The sequence below is a fragment of the Lathamus discolor genome, chromosome 6 (genome assembly GCF_037157495.1).
Source record: "Lathamus discolor isolate bLatDis1 chromosome 6, bLatDis1.hap1, whole genome shotgun sequence".
Taxonomy (NCBI): domain Eukaryota; kingdom Metazoa; phylum Chordata; class Aves; order Psittaciformes; family Psittacidae; genus Lathamus; species Lathamus discolor.
The window spans coordinates 14,386,825-14,406,709 of record NC_088889.1 but is presented as its reverse complement, the minus strand read 5'-3'; the positions used below and the strand labels follow the sequence as shown (position 1 = coordinate 14,406,709).

Below are 19,885 nucleotides of genomic sequence, written 5' to 3'. Positions count from 1 at the left end.
ATAGTGCAGAAATGAGAAATCAGGTTAGCAGTGGCAAACCCTTTCCAGCTTTGTGCTACCCACCGCTCTGCTCCAGCACAGCCCTGCTGCCAGTTGCCTAGAGTCACCACGGAACCCCTTGTGAGTTGCTCAGCTTGAAAAGCAGAGGCTGGCTTGTGCCAGCACAAGCAGAACCTTGTGCCTGGTTCATCGGGCAGATGGCAAGGTGGCTGGTGGGCAATAAAGGAGGGTTGCTTAGAAAAAGAAAACACGAATGTGAGCATTTGATATTCCGCCCCTGGACACAGCTTGGCCTCAGCAGGATATACAGCAGTTTGTACAAGCCTTGCTCTTGTGTAGTGGCCACCTGTGCATTTAAGACCTTAGGATCATACCTGCTGCCATAGGCAGGGATACCTTCCCCTAGACCAGGTTGCTCCAAGCCCCATCCAGCTTGGCCTTGAACACTGCCAGGGATGAGGCAGCCACAGCTTCTCTGGGCAAACCTGTTCCAGTGCCTCACCACCCTCACAGGGAAGATTTTCTTCCTTATATCTAACGTAAATCTTCCCTTTTTAGGTTTGAACCCATTACCCCACTACACTCCCTGACAAAGAGTCCCTTTCCAGTCTCCCCGTAGGCTTCCTTCAGATACTGTAAGGCTGCTATGAGGTCTCCTTGCAACCTTCTTCAGGCTGAACAGCCCAAATTTTCTCTGCCTTTGTATGGGACGTCTGTGTCTGCAAAATCTATTACTGGAAGCAATGGCCACCAGAAAAGTTCCATCAGGGTACAAGGAAATGGCTAAAGAGCTAGGGTCCTGAACACCTGCATGAGGATAGGTGATGCCGAGGTAAGAGATGGAAATGCTCACTGGGCGGAAACTCATGAGATGGCAGACACTTGAGGTGCTTGAACTGTACAGGGCAGAGATGTTCCAGGGAAATGCAATGTCCTCCAGGCCCCACACCGACCGTGGAGCTGGAATGTCGCTGAGCCAGCGCTCCACGCGATGCCTGTGCTTCCCGAAGAGGCCAGCCCTTACCCTGTGCGGCAGCCAGGCCCCGCTGGGGAGCAGGTGCTGACCCTCGGAGGCAGCTACAGGAGAGCGCGGGTGCTGCCCGCTTCGCGGAGGTGTTCCCTCTTCCCCCAGCCTCCAGGGAGATCGGTAGAAAACAGCGGCCGCTGTGCAACTGCGGAGAAGGCAGAGTGGAGCTGTGGGACACGAGGCCTGAGGCACTCGGAGATTCCCATGTCCCCGAGAGCGGCCATGGCCCCCTTCCCGGTTTTGTGGGCCCCAGGGAGCTTCCTCCCCCGCTCCCCTCAGCGTCCCGGCGACAGGCGCCTCCCACACGGCGTCGCCAGAGGCTCCCCCCCCGCCCCGGCTCCCTCAGGGCCCGCCCCAGCCATAGCGCTGGCGGAGGGCGGGCGGCTCAGCTGCCCGTGCCGCGAGGGTAGCGGCGGGCGCTGGCTCCGTTGCTGGGCCCGCTGAGGTGAGGGAGCTGCGGCGCCGCGCCGGATCCGCAGCATGGAGCGGTACGAGAAGCTGGGCAAGGTCGGGGAGGGCTCCTACGGCGTCGTCTTCAAGTGCCGCAACAAGGACACCGGCCAGATCGTGGCCATCAAGAAGTTCCTGGAGTCCGAGGAGGACCCGGTGATCAGGAAGATCGCCCTGCGCGAGATCCGCATGCTGAAGGTGGGCGGCAGGCGGGCGCCCGGCCCCGCTGGCTCTCCGCGCCCCTCTCGCCATCGCCGCCCCGGGGCCGGCTGGGGAGGGTGGGCTCCGCCGCGGGCGGCACTGCTCCCGGTGTGGCGGCGGTGGACTGCTCCCCGCCGTCGCGGCCCTGAGGGAGCTGCCAGGGAGCTGGTGTGAGGGAGGAAGCTCGGGGCACCGTGAGAAGGGCCATGAGGGCAGCCGTGAAGAGACGGGGCGTCGTGAGGGGTGAAGCGAGGAGGCGGGATGTGACGGGGCGGGATGTGAAGTGCCCAAGTCTGTCCGTGTCTCTGGCAGAAAGCCAGTGCGGGTGCGAGTGTGACCGTTCTGGCGGGGCACGGACACGCCTCGGGGTGGAGGTGATCCTCCGCAGCCCAGGCTGTCACCCATCAAAGAGAATGGGTGCAGGTGGGAGCTGGGACACTGCAGAGGGCGAGTTGCCGGCGCGGGTGCAGGAGCACCAGCCAAGTCATCGCTGTGCCCTCTTGACCCGGGCTGTGTCCCCCATGCAGGCAGCGATGTGCTGACGGGTACAGGCACAGCTCTGCCCTCAGTGCGCTGCCGGCACCCTGTGTAACAGACGGGCCAGCAGCGGTCCCTTCTGTCTCTGGGAGGTTCCCCCCAGAGAGAGGGGCTGTTGGAGCTCTGGTAAAGTGTGTGAACAGAAGGTCATCCCGGATGGCATGAGGTGGGGCCGGCCGGGGGGCACAGCTCTCCTTTATAAATCTGCCCCAGCTCCTCCTTATAGCACCCTTCCTCAGCCCCTGGCTGTGGGGGATCCACAGTGTCAGACCCTGACATGCAGGCAGTATCCAGCCATGTACTGAATGTCAGGGGCTGTGTAGGCTCAGAGTTTTTCACCTCACATGGAAGCAACCCTAGAACCTGCACCTGTGAACCATGGCAGCACCTTGTCTTGGCTAATCATTTCCTGACTTTTCCCTGAGGACGTATCCTCACATAGAAATGGGCTACTTATTAAGCCTCTGTGTTTATTTTTCTGGTAAAATAAAAGCATGAGAACATTTGCAGTAAGTTAGAGCCGAAGTCCATCAAGCATGCAGAAATGAGGAGAAACCTGGGAGAAAGAGGGAGAAGATGGGGTAAGGTTTCCTTTCACAGACCTATTTTTCAGGTGATGTTTCTAGATCCAGAGGCTGTACCCATTGCTTCATGCTTATCAGACGTTCATAGACTGGAGTTTGTTCCATCTCTTTTTGAACTGGTGTGTTCATTTGGTTTCCGTGGTTTCCTGAGGCAGTGAGTGCCACAACTTTAGCAATGTCTTGTGAAAAAATGTCTTTATATTTGTTACAAACTTGCTGATGGCCCATGGTACCCTCAGTTGTGTATTCCAAGAAATGGAGAATTGTTCCCTTTTCTTCTGGGTACTCTACACCTCCATCATCTCTCCATTTTCAGCTTTCTCTTTTCCATGCAGAAGAGCCATAGCTTTAAAACACTGATTAAAGAACCATATTGACAGCATGTTGGTTTATTATACATTCTGAAATAATGGCTTCCAGTAGGACTCCTTTTTACAAGAAAAGTGTCATTCAGATTAGACACAATGCATGCTTGTAGACAGTCAATGATTTAGGATTTTGGAGTTAACAAAACCTGACAGAAATCCACAGGGAAATATGTTCCATTTTATTTAGAATTTCTTTCCCAAAATTAATAGTTCCTTGATCTGAAGCAAACAGATGACAAGTAGCTTTGTTAAACAAGGCTGGAGATGCATTAAGATATAAATTATATTAAAGATCAAAAAAGGAAAATAATTGCAGGAGTTGCTTTTAATGCGGATGATAAGTGCATCTTCCTTCAGGGTCCAAAGCTGACACTGCTGCCATGGCAGGATCTGTGTCGGGGCACTGTTGATTTTAACAAGTGCAGACCTGCTGGAGTAGCTTTTCAACTTTTCCTCTGTAAATAGTAACAGTTTGTTTGTTTGTTTGTTGAGGTATTTCCTGGCATAGGCAACAAGTGTCAAGGTGTAGAGAGACTGTGTTTCATCAGCAAAATTGTAAGGCCTTATAAATTATTATTCTACATGGTAAACACCTTACAGATAAAGGGGTTTTGATGGCCGGAAGCCATGGGAGGTGGGATGGGAGAGCGTGGTGGTATGCAGAGTCTTGAAGCACCCTGCGTGATCCTCATTCCATAGGAAAGGCCAGAAATATGTGAAAACAGCAAGTCTGTGTGTTACCCCATCACTGCTGCTGTTTCTAGAAGGGTGTTGTCCCCCAGCCTTCACATGAAGGCTGACAGTTTTTAGCTTTGACATTGCATGCAATGCAAAGCTGTGTGTCTATAGAAAATAGAAAATAATCCCTATTATCTTAGCATGGGAGAATTTATAACTTCTGGGGGAAAGCCCATGTCAGACATCTGACCTTTCTGTGGAAGGTGACATGTGGTCTTGTCACCTAAGTGGGGGACAGGGAGGGGATGCTCATCCTAGGGCTGCAAGCAACCAGCCACTGGCAGCTTTGGTAGCCTTAGAAACTGGTCTCTGAAACACCACTCTACCTGACAGGGACATTGTTAGGGTAACAGTGGCTTTGTGTGCATGCCTGCCTGCAGAAGAGATGCTGGCCCAGCCCAGTGAACCCAAGTGCCTGGAGAGCCCGGGTGCTTCCAAGTCCAGGCTTACTCTCTCCAGAAACCCCGCTCCACACACATCCTGATAGCCAGCACAGACATGCTCCCAGGCACAGCATGTTCTGAAGCCTGACCCGCGCAACCAGCCTGTAACTGCCAGAGGTTTTCCAGAGATCTCAATCTGTTACTGTTGATTTAAGTTTCTTCTTGCTGTACAATCAGTTGGGAATTACTTCATCCTCACCTCTCTCTGAAAGTAGAATGTAAGCACTGCAGAGGTTATCTCCTCTGTCTCCCTCTTGCTGGCAGGCTTTGCTGTGCCCAGCAGTTTGTCTCTGCTGGCAGGCAGATCTGCTGAGGGTAACAGAGGAATCAGGTGCCTGTTACCCAGCATAGTTGATGGAGGCCCAGCTTGCTCTCAGATATCTCTGATCTGTTATCACTGATCTGAGAACATAATATGCCAACACGCCAAATGCATGGAAAAGGAAGGCTCTGCATTATGCAGTGTATCAGGAGCTACTGGTCTGGGCATTCAGAGCCACAGCAGCATTCTGACTTCTGTGGGGGAGTCTGAACTGGTAGACTGGGCTTTCTCTAACATGCACGTGGCAAGTAGGTGCTTTGTTCTATGTGAACATGCTTAACAGGATAGATAGCATGGCATGCACACAATTCCTGGGAGAATTGCTGTCACTGCTGGAATTTTCAGCAGGCTTGCAGGCTGTTCTCTGTATTTGTTCATCTTTTTCGAAGTGAATAAGGAAGTGGTGAGAATGGAGATACTGCTAGGTAGATAGGAAGTTTGAGAAGTGTTACAAGTGTCCTCCCTTGTGGCTCAGCAGCCTTGCCATAGGAACTGAGGGTGTGCAGAGAAGTCCATTATGTGAGGTTAGGAAACATGGTCAGGACAGAGAAGGGTACACTGAAGGTCAGCCCCTGCTGACACTGTTGGGTACCTCCTGCTACAGAGGGAAGGCACTCATTGTAAAAACACCATGGAGGACTGAAGAAGTGCTCAGAAGGTCCTGGTTGTAATCTAGATTTGATCCAGATGGGTGTGAAGGTCTTTGATCTTGGCAGATGGTTTACACAGTGTGGGCAGAATTGAAGGAACAAGCAACATACGTAGTAAGAGATGCTGTTTAGACAGACCAGCTCCTTGGTGCTGGTTTGCAGGACTGGAATAGCCACCTGCACATTACCAGGGATGCTGTGTGTTGTTGGCATATGGGCTCAGTGTAGTTTGGGTTCAGCATGATGTCCTCCAGAGGCAGTGAGCTCCCTGAAATGTCTCTCTTTTCAAGAGGCTTTTATAGTGACATGCTTGCATAAAATTACATTTTGCAAGGGGTCCCACAGTGCCCACTGGAGCACTGAAATGGCCTCTGCCATGTCCCTCCTGTCGTGACAGACTGGCAATGAGGTATGGTGGGGTTTTCTACTGACCTGCTGTTTTACTTGAGCTCACTGGTTAGCCTTGGGATTCAAGTTGTGGATTTCAGAGCTCCTTGGGGTTAACTGGGTGCTTCTCCAAACAGTTGCATTCCTCAGTTGGGACCCCTTACAGCTTTCTCTAGTCTTGACTCTTCCTTCCACTTTGCAGGCTTTCCCAGGTGGCTCACAGGCACATTAGAAGGCGGCATTAGCGTAACTCCTAGGCGATGCCCTTTCAAGCCTTCTTGCTTGGAAACGTGTTTGTTCTAAGCCTTGGTCAAGCAAAGCACTGGTGGATACAGGTCCCTGCAAGCAGAGGGGATGGTTCCATGAGTCATTAGAAAAGAAATAGCATTTCTCAGCTGGGTCTGGCTTTTTTTTGTTTTCTTTTCCAAGCACTGTGTTGTGCCCCTTGATTCAAGCCCTCTCCCAGCACTCCCTCAAAATGTGGGTAAAAGAACAGGAAACAAGAAGCTTCAGTAATGCCCACCCTCACCTCTTGCAAGGTGTGTTTGAACAACCATGCTGTGCTCAAGCTTTGTGTGTGGGAAGAAGCTGTCTCAGCTCCCCAGGAGAGGAAGCCTTGGTATGAGCACATGAAGTGGATTAAAAGGGAGAGGAGGGAGCAGCAATAAAAATTCTCCTAATTAACGTGCCCAGATTCTGACAATAAGGAGGTGAAGCTGAGCCCACCTGCTTTACTTAGACTTACTAGAGGAGCTCTTGGTTTCTGCTAAACTTATGTTAGCCTTCTATAGGCTCTTACATGTGTGATTTCCCAAGCTGTTCTCCAGGGAGAGCTGCTCTTCATTGTGGTGCATTCGGAGGCTGAATATGTACAGTGAAAGGCGCTGATGGAATAGCTGTGGACACCATGAGGAATTCTGCATTTATGAGCATCTTGTACAAGCCAAGCTGACTTGTTACCCACAGTCAGTTCCTAAAATAACTACGCCAGAGGCTGAGCTATAGCTGAGCTGCTTCTTCCTGTTGTCTTGTGCTTGTATAAAAGGTTTCAGCTTAAGAAATTGAGACCCTTGGGGGCAAAAGCACTGTCCCACCTCTTTACCCCACTCCCCTGTGCAGTAACTAACCACTCCATCCACTGTGTGTTACAGCAACTGAAACACCCCAATCTAGTGAACCTGCTGGAAGTGTTCAGGAGGAAACGCAGGCTGCATCTGGTCTTCGAATACTGTGACCACACAGTTCTCCATGAGCTGGACAAGCACCCCCAGGGGTGAGTGGCCTGTTTCTTACTGAGAATTTTGAACAAAGGATTAAGGGGTGTCTGTGGTGTTGCTGCTCTGTAGAGTGTTCAGAGGAATTTCGTTAAGTACAGGAGAGGTTTCCCAGCCCAGTGCCCAGGATTTGCTTTGTTCCTGTGATATAGCAATGATGTCCAAAAGAATTGTGTATGAGCCTCTGTGTGCTGCTCACCAAGGAGACTGGAGCATCGAGCCTGAGCGTTTGGGTGCTCTTTGGCTGGTTTGGCAGCAGCAAACCCAAATGGCTTGGGAGCATCCTGTGTCTCACTGCAAAGAGGTTAGGTCTGCAGTGGGAGGCGGGCATTCCATCTGGTGTGTTGCACATCCCTGTGGGCTGTGGACACACGGGCAATGTCACTGAGCACCCAAATATACAAGTCTGTAGCAATGTCACTGATGATCTGTATGACAGACCAGTGACTTCTAGTGATGCTGCAGTGGTAAGGAGTATGTGTTGGTGGCAGGAGTTACCATAAGCTGTGCCTGCAGCTCTCTGCACAGCCTCAGTGAACTCCCTGGTCAGATACCCTCTTCCTTAATAGGTGCTTGCACACAGTGTGAGCTACATGGAGAGAAGGAACATTCTCCAGGACAGGGTTTGTTCTTTTCACACATTATAAATGACACTCCCACTTAATACATTGTCCCTAATTATTCATAGTGACTTGGTGCTGTGGAAATGCTAAGCAGAAGTTCATAAATCATTTTACAGGCCTGGAGCTGAATGAATTGCCTGCAGGAGACTACTTGGGGGTTGAGTAAACAAAGCCTGTTATTCTCTTTCTTCCTTGTTGGGAGCTCTAGAAGGAAAATGGAGCACGCTGATAGCAAATGTCTTTGTGAGCTGGTGAGCAACTTTCATCACAGTTTGAACCTGTTCACCTGGAATCTGAAGAGAGGGTGGATAACCCTCTCTGAAGAAAATACTTCACATTTACTTTCTATTCATCAGAACAACTCCAGTGTGAATGAACATGTAACGCCTGGTTGCATACTTTGCTTTTGATCTTTGCTATGGCAGATGGTCAAGTGTTTTGTGGTCAGGATTAAGATAGGTGGGCACAGACCTCTTTGCATCATGTTCCCAGGTCATTTGACCAACTTCATCCCCTTGTCAGGCTGTCAGCACAGTACTCTCAGGGTGCTCTAGGATGCTTCTGCAAGGAAACTCCAGCATTGCAACAGCACTGTCTAAGCAAGATCTTCAGTGCTGTCAGCAGAAGGTGCCTTAAAGAAAAAGCCAGAATTCCCACGTATTCTTTTGGATTTTTTGTTTTGTTTTGTTTTTAATTTGTGATGAATTGGAAGCTTTTCAGCATTAAACACATGAAATAAAATGGTATTTGAGTTTGGAAGTGCCAAGATTGTCACTTCTTCTTTTCCTGAGGTTGTTAAAGACACAGGCAGACAAGGAATTTTAAGAACTGTTGCACGGTAATTGAAAGAGAGGAGAGGAGGCTGGATCTTTCACAGAGTTTTCTTTCTCTGAAGTGTTTGTCCGCTGCTGGAGGGAAGGAGAGGAGATGCAACCAGAAGGAGAGCTTTATACTCTTGTAGAAACATCCTTCCCCATCCCATTTTGGTCACCTCTCCACTCTGGACAATCAGTGACATGACAGCATTGCAAGTCATGCATTTATACCCTGAATACTCCACCACTTCCAACTCTGAGCAGCTGCAGAGGCAGAAATGCTTGCTGGTGTTTTGGGATTGTCAGGAAGCGTGGCTGCTAAGCACAGCCACAAGGCAGGATTTGATACGGACTTTCATGCGTTGATGTGTGGTCATCAGCTGGCAGGCTTCATGCTGGCTGTGATTGAGTGGTACCAGACATGTTGGCATGCTCTTACCAGACATAAATCCTCGTATCTTGTTGCACTGACTGGATTTGGAAGTGGTATTGACGTTCTTTTGATGCTCCTGTGATGCTTGAAGGGCAGTCTCACAGGAGAGCATTGCTTTGTGCAGGGATGCACCTCAGCCTCAGCTCTGAAACCTGGTAAGAGGTACAAACAGGCTTCACCACCAGCAGCCCAGCATGACAGGTTCCCTGCACTGGAAGATCAACAAACTGAGGCTTATTATGTGTTTTTCTTGTAACTTACTTATAGTAAGAAAATGTGCCTAGTGTTTTTTCTCTAAGTTTTCTGACCTGATCCTGATGGGTTTACTCACAGAATCCTGTGCAGTGTTAGCACTCAAAATGCCTCTTCTTCCTTTTTCCTGCGATAGTGAAGTTATTTTTAATGGCCAAAATAAAAATGTGCTTTTTCAAAAACAGGGTGCCGGAACATCTAGTGAAGAGCATAATCTGGCAGACCCTCCAAGCTGTGAACTTCTGCCATAAACACAATGTAAGTCCCCTAAGCAGCACTACTGATTGCTGTAATGTGGCCTTGGAGGAATGGAGATTCTGTTGCCGTTTTCCTGATGACAGGGTTTTCATGGAATGAAGTCAGATGAAATTTCCTGTTTTCAACAAGAAACATATATCTGAAATACCGGTTTATACCCACAACAGCTGCATTCCCTATCACGCAGGTCCCTTGGGTTTGCTGTCAAGGAATGATTTGCACTAATGACCTTGGATAAGCCTCCAGGCTGAGCAGGCATATATCCCTTTGTGTTCCCTGTGCCACTGACATTTAGAAATCTGGCTTAACATCTCATCAGCTGAGACCTGAGCAAGGTCCTGCTGATTTTACACAAAGCCCTTCTTTGGTAGTCGTAGGTATTGAATCGACACCAGCTAAAAAAGCTACAAGTATTATATTCAATAAACCAGTTTTACAACCCCTCTTCTGCTTTCTGGAGGGAGATGAGTGTTCTGTGAATGACAGATACTTTGTAGAAAGCAGTAGGGATGCTTTAAGAAGCAGGGAAAGAAAGGAGACTTTTGTAGAAGTTCTGTAGGCAAACTTAGTTGTAATTGTCATTGGTTTTGCTTATTTTCCAATGTGTGAGATTTAAGAGTCGAGCAGGAGATCGGTCTGGAATGGGTGTTTTGTCTTTGCTGGGAGAATTATGTCCAGTTGAACCACAGGAACTTGGCCATAGGTCTGTCTTGCTTCCAAGATTTGTTGTTTTGCTTCTTTTTTCTATTCTCCCACTCAGTCTGAAAGATTTAATGGAGTTTTAAAGCAGAGGGAACAATGAGATGCTGCAGTCTGACCAGCTGTAGATCACAGGTAATGAAGTTTTATGCAGCTGCCCTTTTTGGAACTCCATGACACCGGTTTAACAAGCAGCATTTCAGTCCTCAGGAGGAGACACAGTAATCTACCAGCTTAGCTTGGAAAAGTCTGATGTGTTTGACCTGAGGTGATGGTAGGGGAGGGACAACGCAAGCTAGACCCTGGTGATTTCAGTAGAGAACACCTTTTGTAAATTGGCGGAAGAAATTAAGGTTGCTGCTGGTTTGATCAGTAGAAACTCTTTGCCAAGCCCAAATTCAGTTATTGTGAACCTTCAGCAAGCGAGGTCACCTCCCAGGAATCACAGAATTGCTGATGTTGGAAGGCACCCCTGGAGATAATCTCATCCACACCCCCTTCTCAAGCTGGGCAGCCAGAGCAGGCCACTCAGATTTTTCCAGTTAGGGTTCAAGTACCTCCAGGGATGGAGGCTCCACAGACTCTCTGGACAACCTGGTTTTCTTTACTTCTTCCCATCAGGTATTTATGCACATTGATAAGATCGCCCCTGAGCCTTCTTTTCTCCATGTTGAATGAATGATGGTCCCATCTCCCTCATCCTCTCCGTAAATATCAGATACCTCAATCCCTGAATCATTTTAGTGGCCCTTCACTGGAGTGACTCCAGTATGCCCACATTTTCCTCCTACTGAGGATCCCAAAGCTGGACACAGAACTCTGGATGTGTCTCACCTGTGCTGAGTAGCAGGAATACCAGGCATGCTCTGGCATCTGCAGGGATAGATAAAGTCCTGTATATAAAATGTAGTCTTCATCTCATCTGTAAGTTTTGCCAGCAAAATCACTTGCTTGTCTACTAGATTATCAGTAAATACAGTTCATGGACTTTGTCCGAGATCCTAAAGCACCTAAACACCTCTCATTAGGATCTCCTTACGTGTTTGTAAACCCAAGTCCCTTCTTTAGGAGTGTGTTTTGCATAGCTGTTTCAAATGAGTTGCATTTGCAGAGGTCCAGGTTAACAACAATCCTTTTTATGCAAACTTCACTCCTCCTGCTAGCAGATTCCCAGCTGGTTCTGCGGAGCTGACTTGGTGTTGTCCAAGTGATACAAAGCTATGCAGTTGGAGCTGGGAGCCTGCAGTGCCTCATCCCAAAGGTGGGGTATATGCAGGGTAATCGTCCTGAGCAGGACGTAGCTTTAGCTGCTGTTAAGAAATCCTTACATCTTCTCTTTCAGCAGGAATGATTGCCTGGCACAATGTGCAAGGGCTGGGTGGCTGAATTAAGAGGTTCTTTATCTGATGGCCAAGTTAAAGACTTGCTTCTAACCTTGGGGTTTTTTCCATTTCCAGTGCATCCACCGCGATGTAAAGCCAGAAAACATCTTGATAACAAAGCACTTGGTCATCAAACTTTGTGACTTTGGATTTGCTCGCATACTGAGTGAGTGCCACATGCTACTTACACAGGTTGTTAACACTTGAAAGCTGAAAGGAAGTGTAGGATCAGGCTTCCAAACATCTGTAAAGACTCACTTGTCTTTGTCTGATGCATGTGTAAATCATCCTGTATAAAGGCTGGCATGTTTTCACAGAGGAGTTCTGCTAAAGGCCGGGTAGAGATCCACAAACCAGTTTAAAGGGAGCTAGCCCAAGCACTGAGATGCCAAGTGCCTGTGTAAACAAACTTGGCCTGAGCTCCCTGCTGGTGCAGCTGAACTGCTGGTGGTGCTGGCACTGGTAAGTGGAAGTTGGCCTTGGACATCTTGGAGCTGCCCAGCCGTTGCTTATGCAATGCTGGAGACACAGCTGGAGTTCCCTGGCAGGAGGAGCCCTTCTGGCAGAAGGCACTGTCTCTGCAAACAATGGTCTCACATTTTCCATGGTAAATAAACCCCCTAATCTGGGGTTTTTTTAGCTCTTGTTCAGACAAATCACATGGGCTTTGAGAACTGACCACTGTCTGATGCAGGGCCCTGCTGTGGAGCTCTGCAGATTTTCATTTGGAGAAAAATGCGGTCTTGATTTTTGCCATATCTGAAGTGTTTCCAAAGTTGGGTTTTGCCAGTGGCCAGTGACTCATTCTGTTCATGTAGCTATTGCCTGCCCAGGAGGTACCCCAGCTTATGGCTGCTCATCTTCATTGTTCTGATCCTATATTCCTGTTTGTTTCTCTCCTTCCTGACCCAAACCTAGCTGGTCCAAGTGATTATTACACAGACTATGTGGCTACCAGGTGGTACCGCTCTCCAGAGTTACTTGTGGGAGACAACCAGTACGGGCCTCCCGTGGACGTGTGGGCAATAGGTTGCGTCTTTGCAGAGCTGCTGTCTGGGGTCCCCCTGTGGCCTGGCAAGTCTGACGTTGACCAGCTGTACCTCATCCGGAGAACCCTGGGTAAGTGTGCTGGTCAGAGCCCCGACCTTCCTGATGCCTTCGGCAGGACTGGAGTTTGCCTGGAGGACTGTCTTATGTGATGGAAATCAGGATTAGCCAGGAGGTGAATTTACCCAGTGGATCTCTCCCTTTTTATAGGAGCTGGGTTTTACTGACATGACGTACATGTGTACATCTTGTTAGGAGATGGTGTAGTTGGAGTGACAGATGCTGCTGCAGGTCCAGGGGAAACAAAGTTGGCATCTACATGGGTGTTGACTGTTCTTCAGAAAAAGATCTGTGGCTTCAGCTTGTGAGAGCCAGCAGTGCCAGACTGTGGCTGAAATGGACAGGGCTGTGTGAGCAGGATCATTGCCTGCAAACTGCCCAAGACCATCCTTCTAGTCTCTATAGCTGTGGTGGTCTCTGGGAAGCTGGCTCTGGAGCCTGGTGGGTTAAGAAAGATGTAAGATGTGTTGGGTGACCATCAAATGCCTCTCTTGCTCTTTTGGGGTGGTGCAGGGTGTGATGAGCATAAGGCCAGCCCTGCACAGGAGGCATAGGAGCAACCATCTCTGCTGCTGTCCTGCCCATCTTCAGCTGTCCCCACACAGATAGAAAAATGGGGTGCATGTATCAGAAAGGACCAGGGATGTTTTGCATAAAGGTTAGAAAGATCCAGGTATTTTTCAAGGTTTGGTACCAAGCAAAGTGGTCCCTGCCTCTAGATAACAAATAGTTGGATTTAGTTTATCACAGCTTTGGAGGTCTCATAAACATTGCCAGTGCCTGTGCATAGCTGTGTGCTTGGGAAAGAGAGTGTGAACACTGAAATTTGTCCGTTCCCCTTCCAAGGAATTTTAGGAGCTGCTCCATATTTGGAACAGGGGTTAAATAAAAGAGCCATTACCTGTATAACACTTAAATTAATCTTGTCTCATTGATTCAGTTTGATCTTGATGCGTAGCATCTGATTTCTCAGGTGGAAAGGAGCAACTCCTCACTTTTAGTTGAAATTTGTTGAAATGAACTGAAAATGGTAGGTTTTACTGCGCAGTTTATAAAACTATAAAGGTGACTAATGGCTTTAAACAGAAAAGCTCCTTAGCTGGAAAAGCAGTTCAACGTTGATTGCTTCATCCTCCAGAATACATTTGTGCCAGTGTTAAGTAAGTTATCATTTATTTTTGATGATAAGGTTTCAGCCAGAAGAAATTCCCTTTTGATCCAGGTGACGGACTGAGGCAGCCTTTACAGAGAAAAGCTCCTTGGCCAAAGCTGTGTAATTATGGTAGTTTGGCTCTTTTGTTACAGGTTTGATTTTAACATTTAGCTTGCTCTGAGCTGCTCTAAGCTTCAAGAAAGAGACATGAAGCTGTGTTGGGAAAAAGCTACAGCTTGCTCCTGTTGGTGCTACATTTAATCTCTTTTCTATACAACATCCTCAGGAGTGCAGAGAAATAATTTCACCCAATATGAGTTAAATTTTAATGAAGCTAGAACACTTGTGGTTAGCCTGTCCCCTTCCAGCAGTCAGAGAAGCCACAACTGTTTATGCAGACAGGCTGCCTCTTGGGAACCCTTTGCCTTTGAAAATGCTGAAACACAGCATTGGCATTGGAGAGCAGGCCAGCAGAGCTTGCCTCACCCTCCCTCCCAGAGAGCACATCAACAATGCTGCTCACGCTGCCAGATGGCCACCTCCAAAACAAACAGTGGCTCCTGCCAGTTGCTCCTCAGAGCCCAGGATTGGTCCATCATGTCTGATGTGAGCAGGGGAGGTAGCTGCTGGTCTGATCCTGCTTAATACTTTGGGAAGGATCCCTGGCTGAGGCTGGGTGATGTGCCATGGCTGGAGTTTCAGATCCTCGTAGGTGTTTGCACAGCACCCTCTAGCTATGATGCTGAAACATGTTCTCCTGTTCACTGATACACACATCTAGAGTTCAGTCAGCACAGAGCAGAGATTCAGGAGCTGGCACAGAGCAGACGTGTTTATGCAACTTAGTGCCTTGCCCACCTCATTCCCTGGTGTTCTGCCAAAGGGTCTTCTTGCTAGTGCACATCCAAATTTGCAGTTACTCAGATAATGCAGTGATAGGATCAGATCAGGTGTTAGGGTGTTATGGGGAGATAGATACATAGAAATGTGTATTTTTTAGGCCTCCAGGTGCAGTGGCCTCAGTTCATAAAAGCCAATCTGCCACACAACACAGAGCCTGGAAGATCATAGAATCCTAGAATGGTTTGGGTTGGAAGGGACCTTAAAGCTCATCCAGTTCCACTCCCCTGCCATGGCCAGGGACACCTTCCACTAGACCAGGTTGCTCCAAGCCCCGTCCAACCTGGCCTTGAACACTGCCGGGATGGGGCAGCCACAGCTTCTCTGGGCACCCTGTGCCAGTGCCTTGGCACCCTCACAGGGAAGAGCTTCTTCCTAATATATACTCTAAATCAGCTCTCTGTCAGTTTAAAGCCATTCTCCATTGTTCTGTCCCTACAGGCCCTTGTCAGAAGTACCTCTCCAGCTTCTTGTTGGCCCCTTTAGGTACTGGAAGCTGCTCTAAGGTCTCCCCGGAGAGAACCCTCTCTTCTCCAGGCTGAACAGCCCGAGCTCTCAGCCTGTCTCCAGAGCTGAGGTGCTCTGGCCCTCTGAACACCTTCATGACCTCCTCTGGACTCGCTCCAGCAGGTCCACATACTTCTTACCCTGGGGACCCACAGCTGGATGCAGGACTGCAGGTGGGGTCTCACAAGCATGGCGTAGAGGGGGAGAATCCCCTCCCTCAACTTGCTGGCCAAGCTGCTGGTGATGCAGCCCAGGACACAGTTGGCTTTCTGGTCTGCAAGCACACACTGCCAGATCATGTTGAGTTTCTCACCAGTGCATGGTAGCTGGCTACTGCTGCTGCAAAACCTCCTCCCACCAGTGGAATTTCTTTGAGTTGTTCACAGCACAAGGTCCTGGGCAGCTGTGACCAGGGGCAGCTGGAGCTCTGTGGCCCTGGCTTTCCTTCAGCACAGTCACACAGCTGTGGGATCACCAGTGTTAGAGGTGGACATTAGTTTTTGCAAAAGAACGTTTCATCAGCTCACTTGATGTTATTCCATCTCTTCAGACATTCTCTTGGATGGCGTCAGCCTTGTCAGCTTGTTTAATGGAGGCTCTGTAAAACTAGCAAATTAATCCAACTTTGCTCTTTTACTTTCATTCTTGGTCAAAGGGGATCTGATTCCCAGGCACCAGCAGGTGTTCAGCACCAACCAGTTCTTCAGTGGGATAAGAATTCCAGACCCGGAAAGCATGGTAAGAGCTCTGTCCAGATGCACTTCCCCTGAGCCTAAGCAATCTCTGTGCAGTGCTAACCAGCAGTCTGTAGTGCTAAAGAGATTGAAGTGTTCAGACAGAGAAGTGTTCCTGTTTCTTTCTACTCAAAGTACACATGCTGTCTGCTTTGGAATCAGAGCTGGAAAAGCCTCGCTTGCTCAGTGTGACCAGTCCTTTGCTGCACAGCATTTTTTCTCTGTCCAAAAGTTTTGCCCTCTCCTTTGCCAGTGTACACCAGTGTATTTGGAGGTGGGTGAACCCCTCTCGTGACATTTTAACCAATATCCTGTGTAAAAGCAGTCAGAAATGCTTAATCTCTGCTCCTTGCCCTGGTTCTGGTGGCACATCAGCCAACCTACCCGTCCTCAGTAATGCCAGCAGCATTCCTCTAAGTGTGTGAAGTGAGAGACATGTTTTGCGAGGTACAGGTCACATTGCTGTGGAAAGCTGGTCCTCTGTACCCTGATGAATTCAAAGCTTGCTAACCTGAGTACACTCACTGTTGTTTTCTCTCCAGGAGCCGTTAGAAATGAAATTCCCTCGTATTTCATACTCTGCTCTAGCTCTCATGAAGGTAAGAAAACTACCACTCATGCAGGAGCTTTGCACCAAGACTTAGCAAATGCAGCCTGGTTTTGCTTATCAGCTGGTAAACAGTTCGAGAGTCAGCTACTGAATTATCAGAAATTCATTTTAAAGCAGAGCTGGAGGAGATTTGGAGAGGACTTTTAATCCACTCCTTTTTACCATGGAGGTGCAAAACTTATTATTCCCTTAGTAAGATGCAGTGAATGGAAACTGTGAGGATGGTGACATTAACAAGAAGGTGCAGCTGTGGACAGTCCTGGCTACGCTGCACACTGGCACAACAGGACTAGTGCCATAGTGAAGTCCCCTGCTTAAGAAAGTTGTTCAGTTCAAATGAAGGTTTTGGGCTGAACTGTTTGTTGAAGTTTGCTACACCATCCAATTGCAACTGTCCCTCTAGCTGCAATTTCTAGTACTGCCTTGTGGCAGTTGTTGGGTATTGGCTGCTTCGCATGCCTTGTGCTGACTCTGGAAAGCCACTCTTAGAATCCATTAAGAAAAATATTAACAGCTGTATCCGTGTGAATAGTCGTTGGCTTGGTGAGTTGTGCAGACCTGCTTAAAAGGTGTTTCATGTGATCCATTACTTCATCTTTTTTCTAAGAGTTGCCTTCGTATGGACCCTGCAGAGAGGCAGACCTGTGAGCAGCTGCTGCAGCACCCCTACTTTGACAGCATTAGGGAAGCAGCGGATCTGGGCAAAGAACATGGAAAAACAGCTCGGAAACCAGCCCGGCTGACTCAAAAGCATGTGCCAGGGGTAACATTTTCACAGTCGTATTTCATGTTCTGTACCGGAGGAAGGGCCTGGTTCTCATTGTTGGGTTTGCAGGAGGTGGGCTCATGGGGGCAGTTAACGGTGAGAGCGAGCTTCTGCCTTGGACCCATCTTAATTTCAGCCCAAGGAGAAGATTAACCTCTTGGCTAAAGAGTAACTCAGTACAAACTGAATTCAGCGTGCAGCTCCACTGAGTCGCTGGGGTAAGCAGCACATCACGTGAAAGATCAGGTTTATCCAGGAATGTGCATTCCTGACAAAGAATAGCAGCATAGCTGGACAGACTGGACAGGCTGGTGTGGCTGGTTTAATTTGGAGTTCTCTGGTATCTTTTTAGTGCTTTTGAATTCCAAGTTATGAAGATGGCAAAAATGCCCAGTTCTGTTTGTAACTGCTGATGAGATGTGATCCCTTATGTGGTTCCAGACGTTACACAATGCACTGGGTGTTTCTGCCAAGCACATGTTTCCCAGTTCAGTCTTTCCAGACGCCAGCCCAAGTCTCCAGTCCAGCCTCTGGAGGAGAGGCGTTCAGTTCTTTCTTCCTGCGAGCCACATTCCCCATGACAGCAGGGAGGTTGGAGGTGTGGGATGGAGAACTGTTACAGCGTATAAATTCCTGGATCAGACTGACTTGCCTCTTCTATTTCTATGGCATGGGATATAACAATAATATTTTTTCTGCCCTGGATGACTGGAAGAAAGAACTTTAATGAGCTGTTCTGGTTCTGGTCCAGTTGTAGAAGCCCAGCTCCGCAACTCCTCATTTGAAAAGCACAGGATTACAGGATGAATACAGTTATAGCTTATATACCATTTGAAAAAATGAAGTGCATGCTTTAGTCTCCTTTCAAACAAATACACACTATGTAACTTTTCTTTCAGTTACAGTACCTGCCTCAGTTAACCAGTAGTAACGTACTACCAGCGTTGGACACCAAGAAGTACTGCTGCAAATCAAGAAAATCAAACTATCATTTCCCTAGCATCTAATCGGATGGCAGATTAAAAACTATTCATTTATCAAAGTTCAAGTCATTTCACAATTTATAAAAGGAATAATGGTGGAAAACAAAATTACTGCTTGTTAGGACATACACAAAAGTGGTCTGTGATGTACTCTGGGTCAGTAACGGAAGCAACGCACAGAGAGAACTCCAAGCTCCTGCTAGTCAGTGCTCTGTGTACCAAGGAAAATACATTTAATTTGCTTTAATTCATGGTTATGTACCAGTTTGTGGTTGTGTGCCAGTTCAGGATTACTGCAATCCAGTGCTTGCAGTGCGAGCTTAAAACCTTTTGCCTGTTCATCCCTGTATTTCAGACCGGTCAGCAGAGCTGCAGCCTTGCCAAAGCAATCAGAGTCCAGCTGTGTCAAAGCAGTAACGCTGCTTTGGAGTCACTGATCCCATGAGGAACTGTAAATGCCTTGCTGGTGGGAGTAGAGGAGGGTATGGGTGGTGTGGGGGGCCAAGGCTGGTGGGAGGCTGCCTGACTGGTCGAGTAAGTTCCAAACCTGCTGAAGTAGCAGGGGTCTAAAGAAATGTCTCTTTCCTACCACATTTAAAGATCACGCAGTGTTAAAGGTACTGGTAATGACTCAGACCTAGTGGAAGGCTCAGTGGGCACTGTTACCAGGAGAACATAGAAACAATACAACCTGTTGTTTATTTAGTCTTTTCAGAGCTTCTCCTGTGTGTTTCTTCTTTGCATTAGGAGCTCATTTTTATTTGCTGTCTCCATCAGCAGCAAAATCACTTGCCTGTAGTGTTACAGAAATAATTTTTGTCAAAACTAATTCATGAATATCATTTATAACACTGGCCAGACGCAGGAAGGAATTCTACCTAAGCAACATGTATTAGAATGATTTATAGGTTTTGTGTAATCTTACGACATACTGTTGTGTTGATTTTGAATAAATGTAGTTTGTTTTGCCAATTTACTGGATGTGTTTTACTGTATAAAGTTTTACTACTGGGCAAAACATCCTCTTTTTACTTAAAACACAGAGCAAAAAATGTTTTCTTTCCTCAATACTGTTCTGTGTTCAACAACTGGTAAAGCAGTTTCATTGGGACAGGTGCCATATCCTTACAGAGTGTGTCTGTCTACCTTTTGTGTTATAATTTAATGTATTTTAATCTTGTACATTTTGTGCCTCAGTAGTTTTGATTACAGTCAGAAAGCTGTGGCACTGCAGGATTTTCTGCACAGATGTTCAGCCATCTCATCCTCAGTATGTGCAAGGCACTGCAGCACCCACAGGTTGTTACTAGCAGCTGACAGCCTGGCGGTGGCCTCCTGGAACCAGCCTGGCACAGCACAGGCTATAGGGACACCATTCTTGCCTGTTCTGCGCTGGGAGATGCCACAAAGAATCAGCCCCACATTGCAGGTAGTACAAAATGTCCTTTCCAGGGCCTGGAGTCATTTACTTCTGCAGCCAAGCTGGCAATGAGGGACAAGAGGTGCTCAGTTATGCAGAGATTGTCATGTCTGAGGCACTGCTGGGAAATCTGCTTTCCTGGAGTTGCTGTTTGCTGCCCTTCTCCCTTACGATAAACCTAGGAATTGACTAAAACCACTGTATTTTTCCTGAGGATGAATCACTCTGTTACTTAGCAGGAGTGATATGAATGCAACTAAAG

General features: G+C 48.0%; 1 protein-coding gene across 1 annotated transcript; it reads left to right on the top strand.

Annotated features, from left to right (window-relative positions):
* The first annotated feature begins 1,370 nt into the window (after nt 1-1,370).
* Nucleotides 1,371-19,179, top strand: CDKL1 (cyclin dependent kinase like 1). Its single transcript, XM_065683556.1, has 9 exons — nt 1,371-1,675; nt 6,859-6,980; nt 9,290-9,362; nt 11,519-11,609; nt 12,362-12,562; nt 15,766-15,848; nt 16,387-16,443; nt 17,062-17,217; nt 18,120-19,179. The coding sequence occupies exons 1-9, from the start codon at nt 1,508-1,510 to the stop codon at nt 18,225-18,227; spliced, it is 1,059 nt and encodes a 352-aa protein (XP_065539628.1). The 5' UTR covers nt 1,371-1,507; the 3' UTR covers nt 18,228-19,179.
* Nucleotides 19,180-19,885: the final 706 nt, after the last annotated feature.

Bases quoted from the DNA above. Each gene is read 5' to 3' on its own strand.
- CDKL1 (XM_065683556.1), top strand. From the start codon at position 1,508: ATGGAGCGGTACGAGAAGCTGGGCAAGGTCGGGGAGGGCTCCTACGGC. The intron at 9,363-11,518 runs GTAAGTCCCCTA...TTCCATTTCCAG, and splicing joins ACTTCTGCCATAAACACAAT to TGCATCCACCGCGATGTAAA. The intron at 11,610-12,361 runs GTGAGTGCCACA...ACCCAAACCTAG, and splicing joins TGGATTTGCTCGCATACTGA to CTGGTCCAAGTGATTATTAC.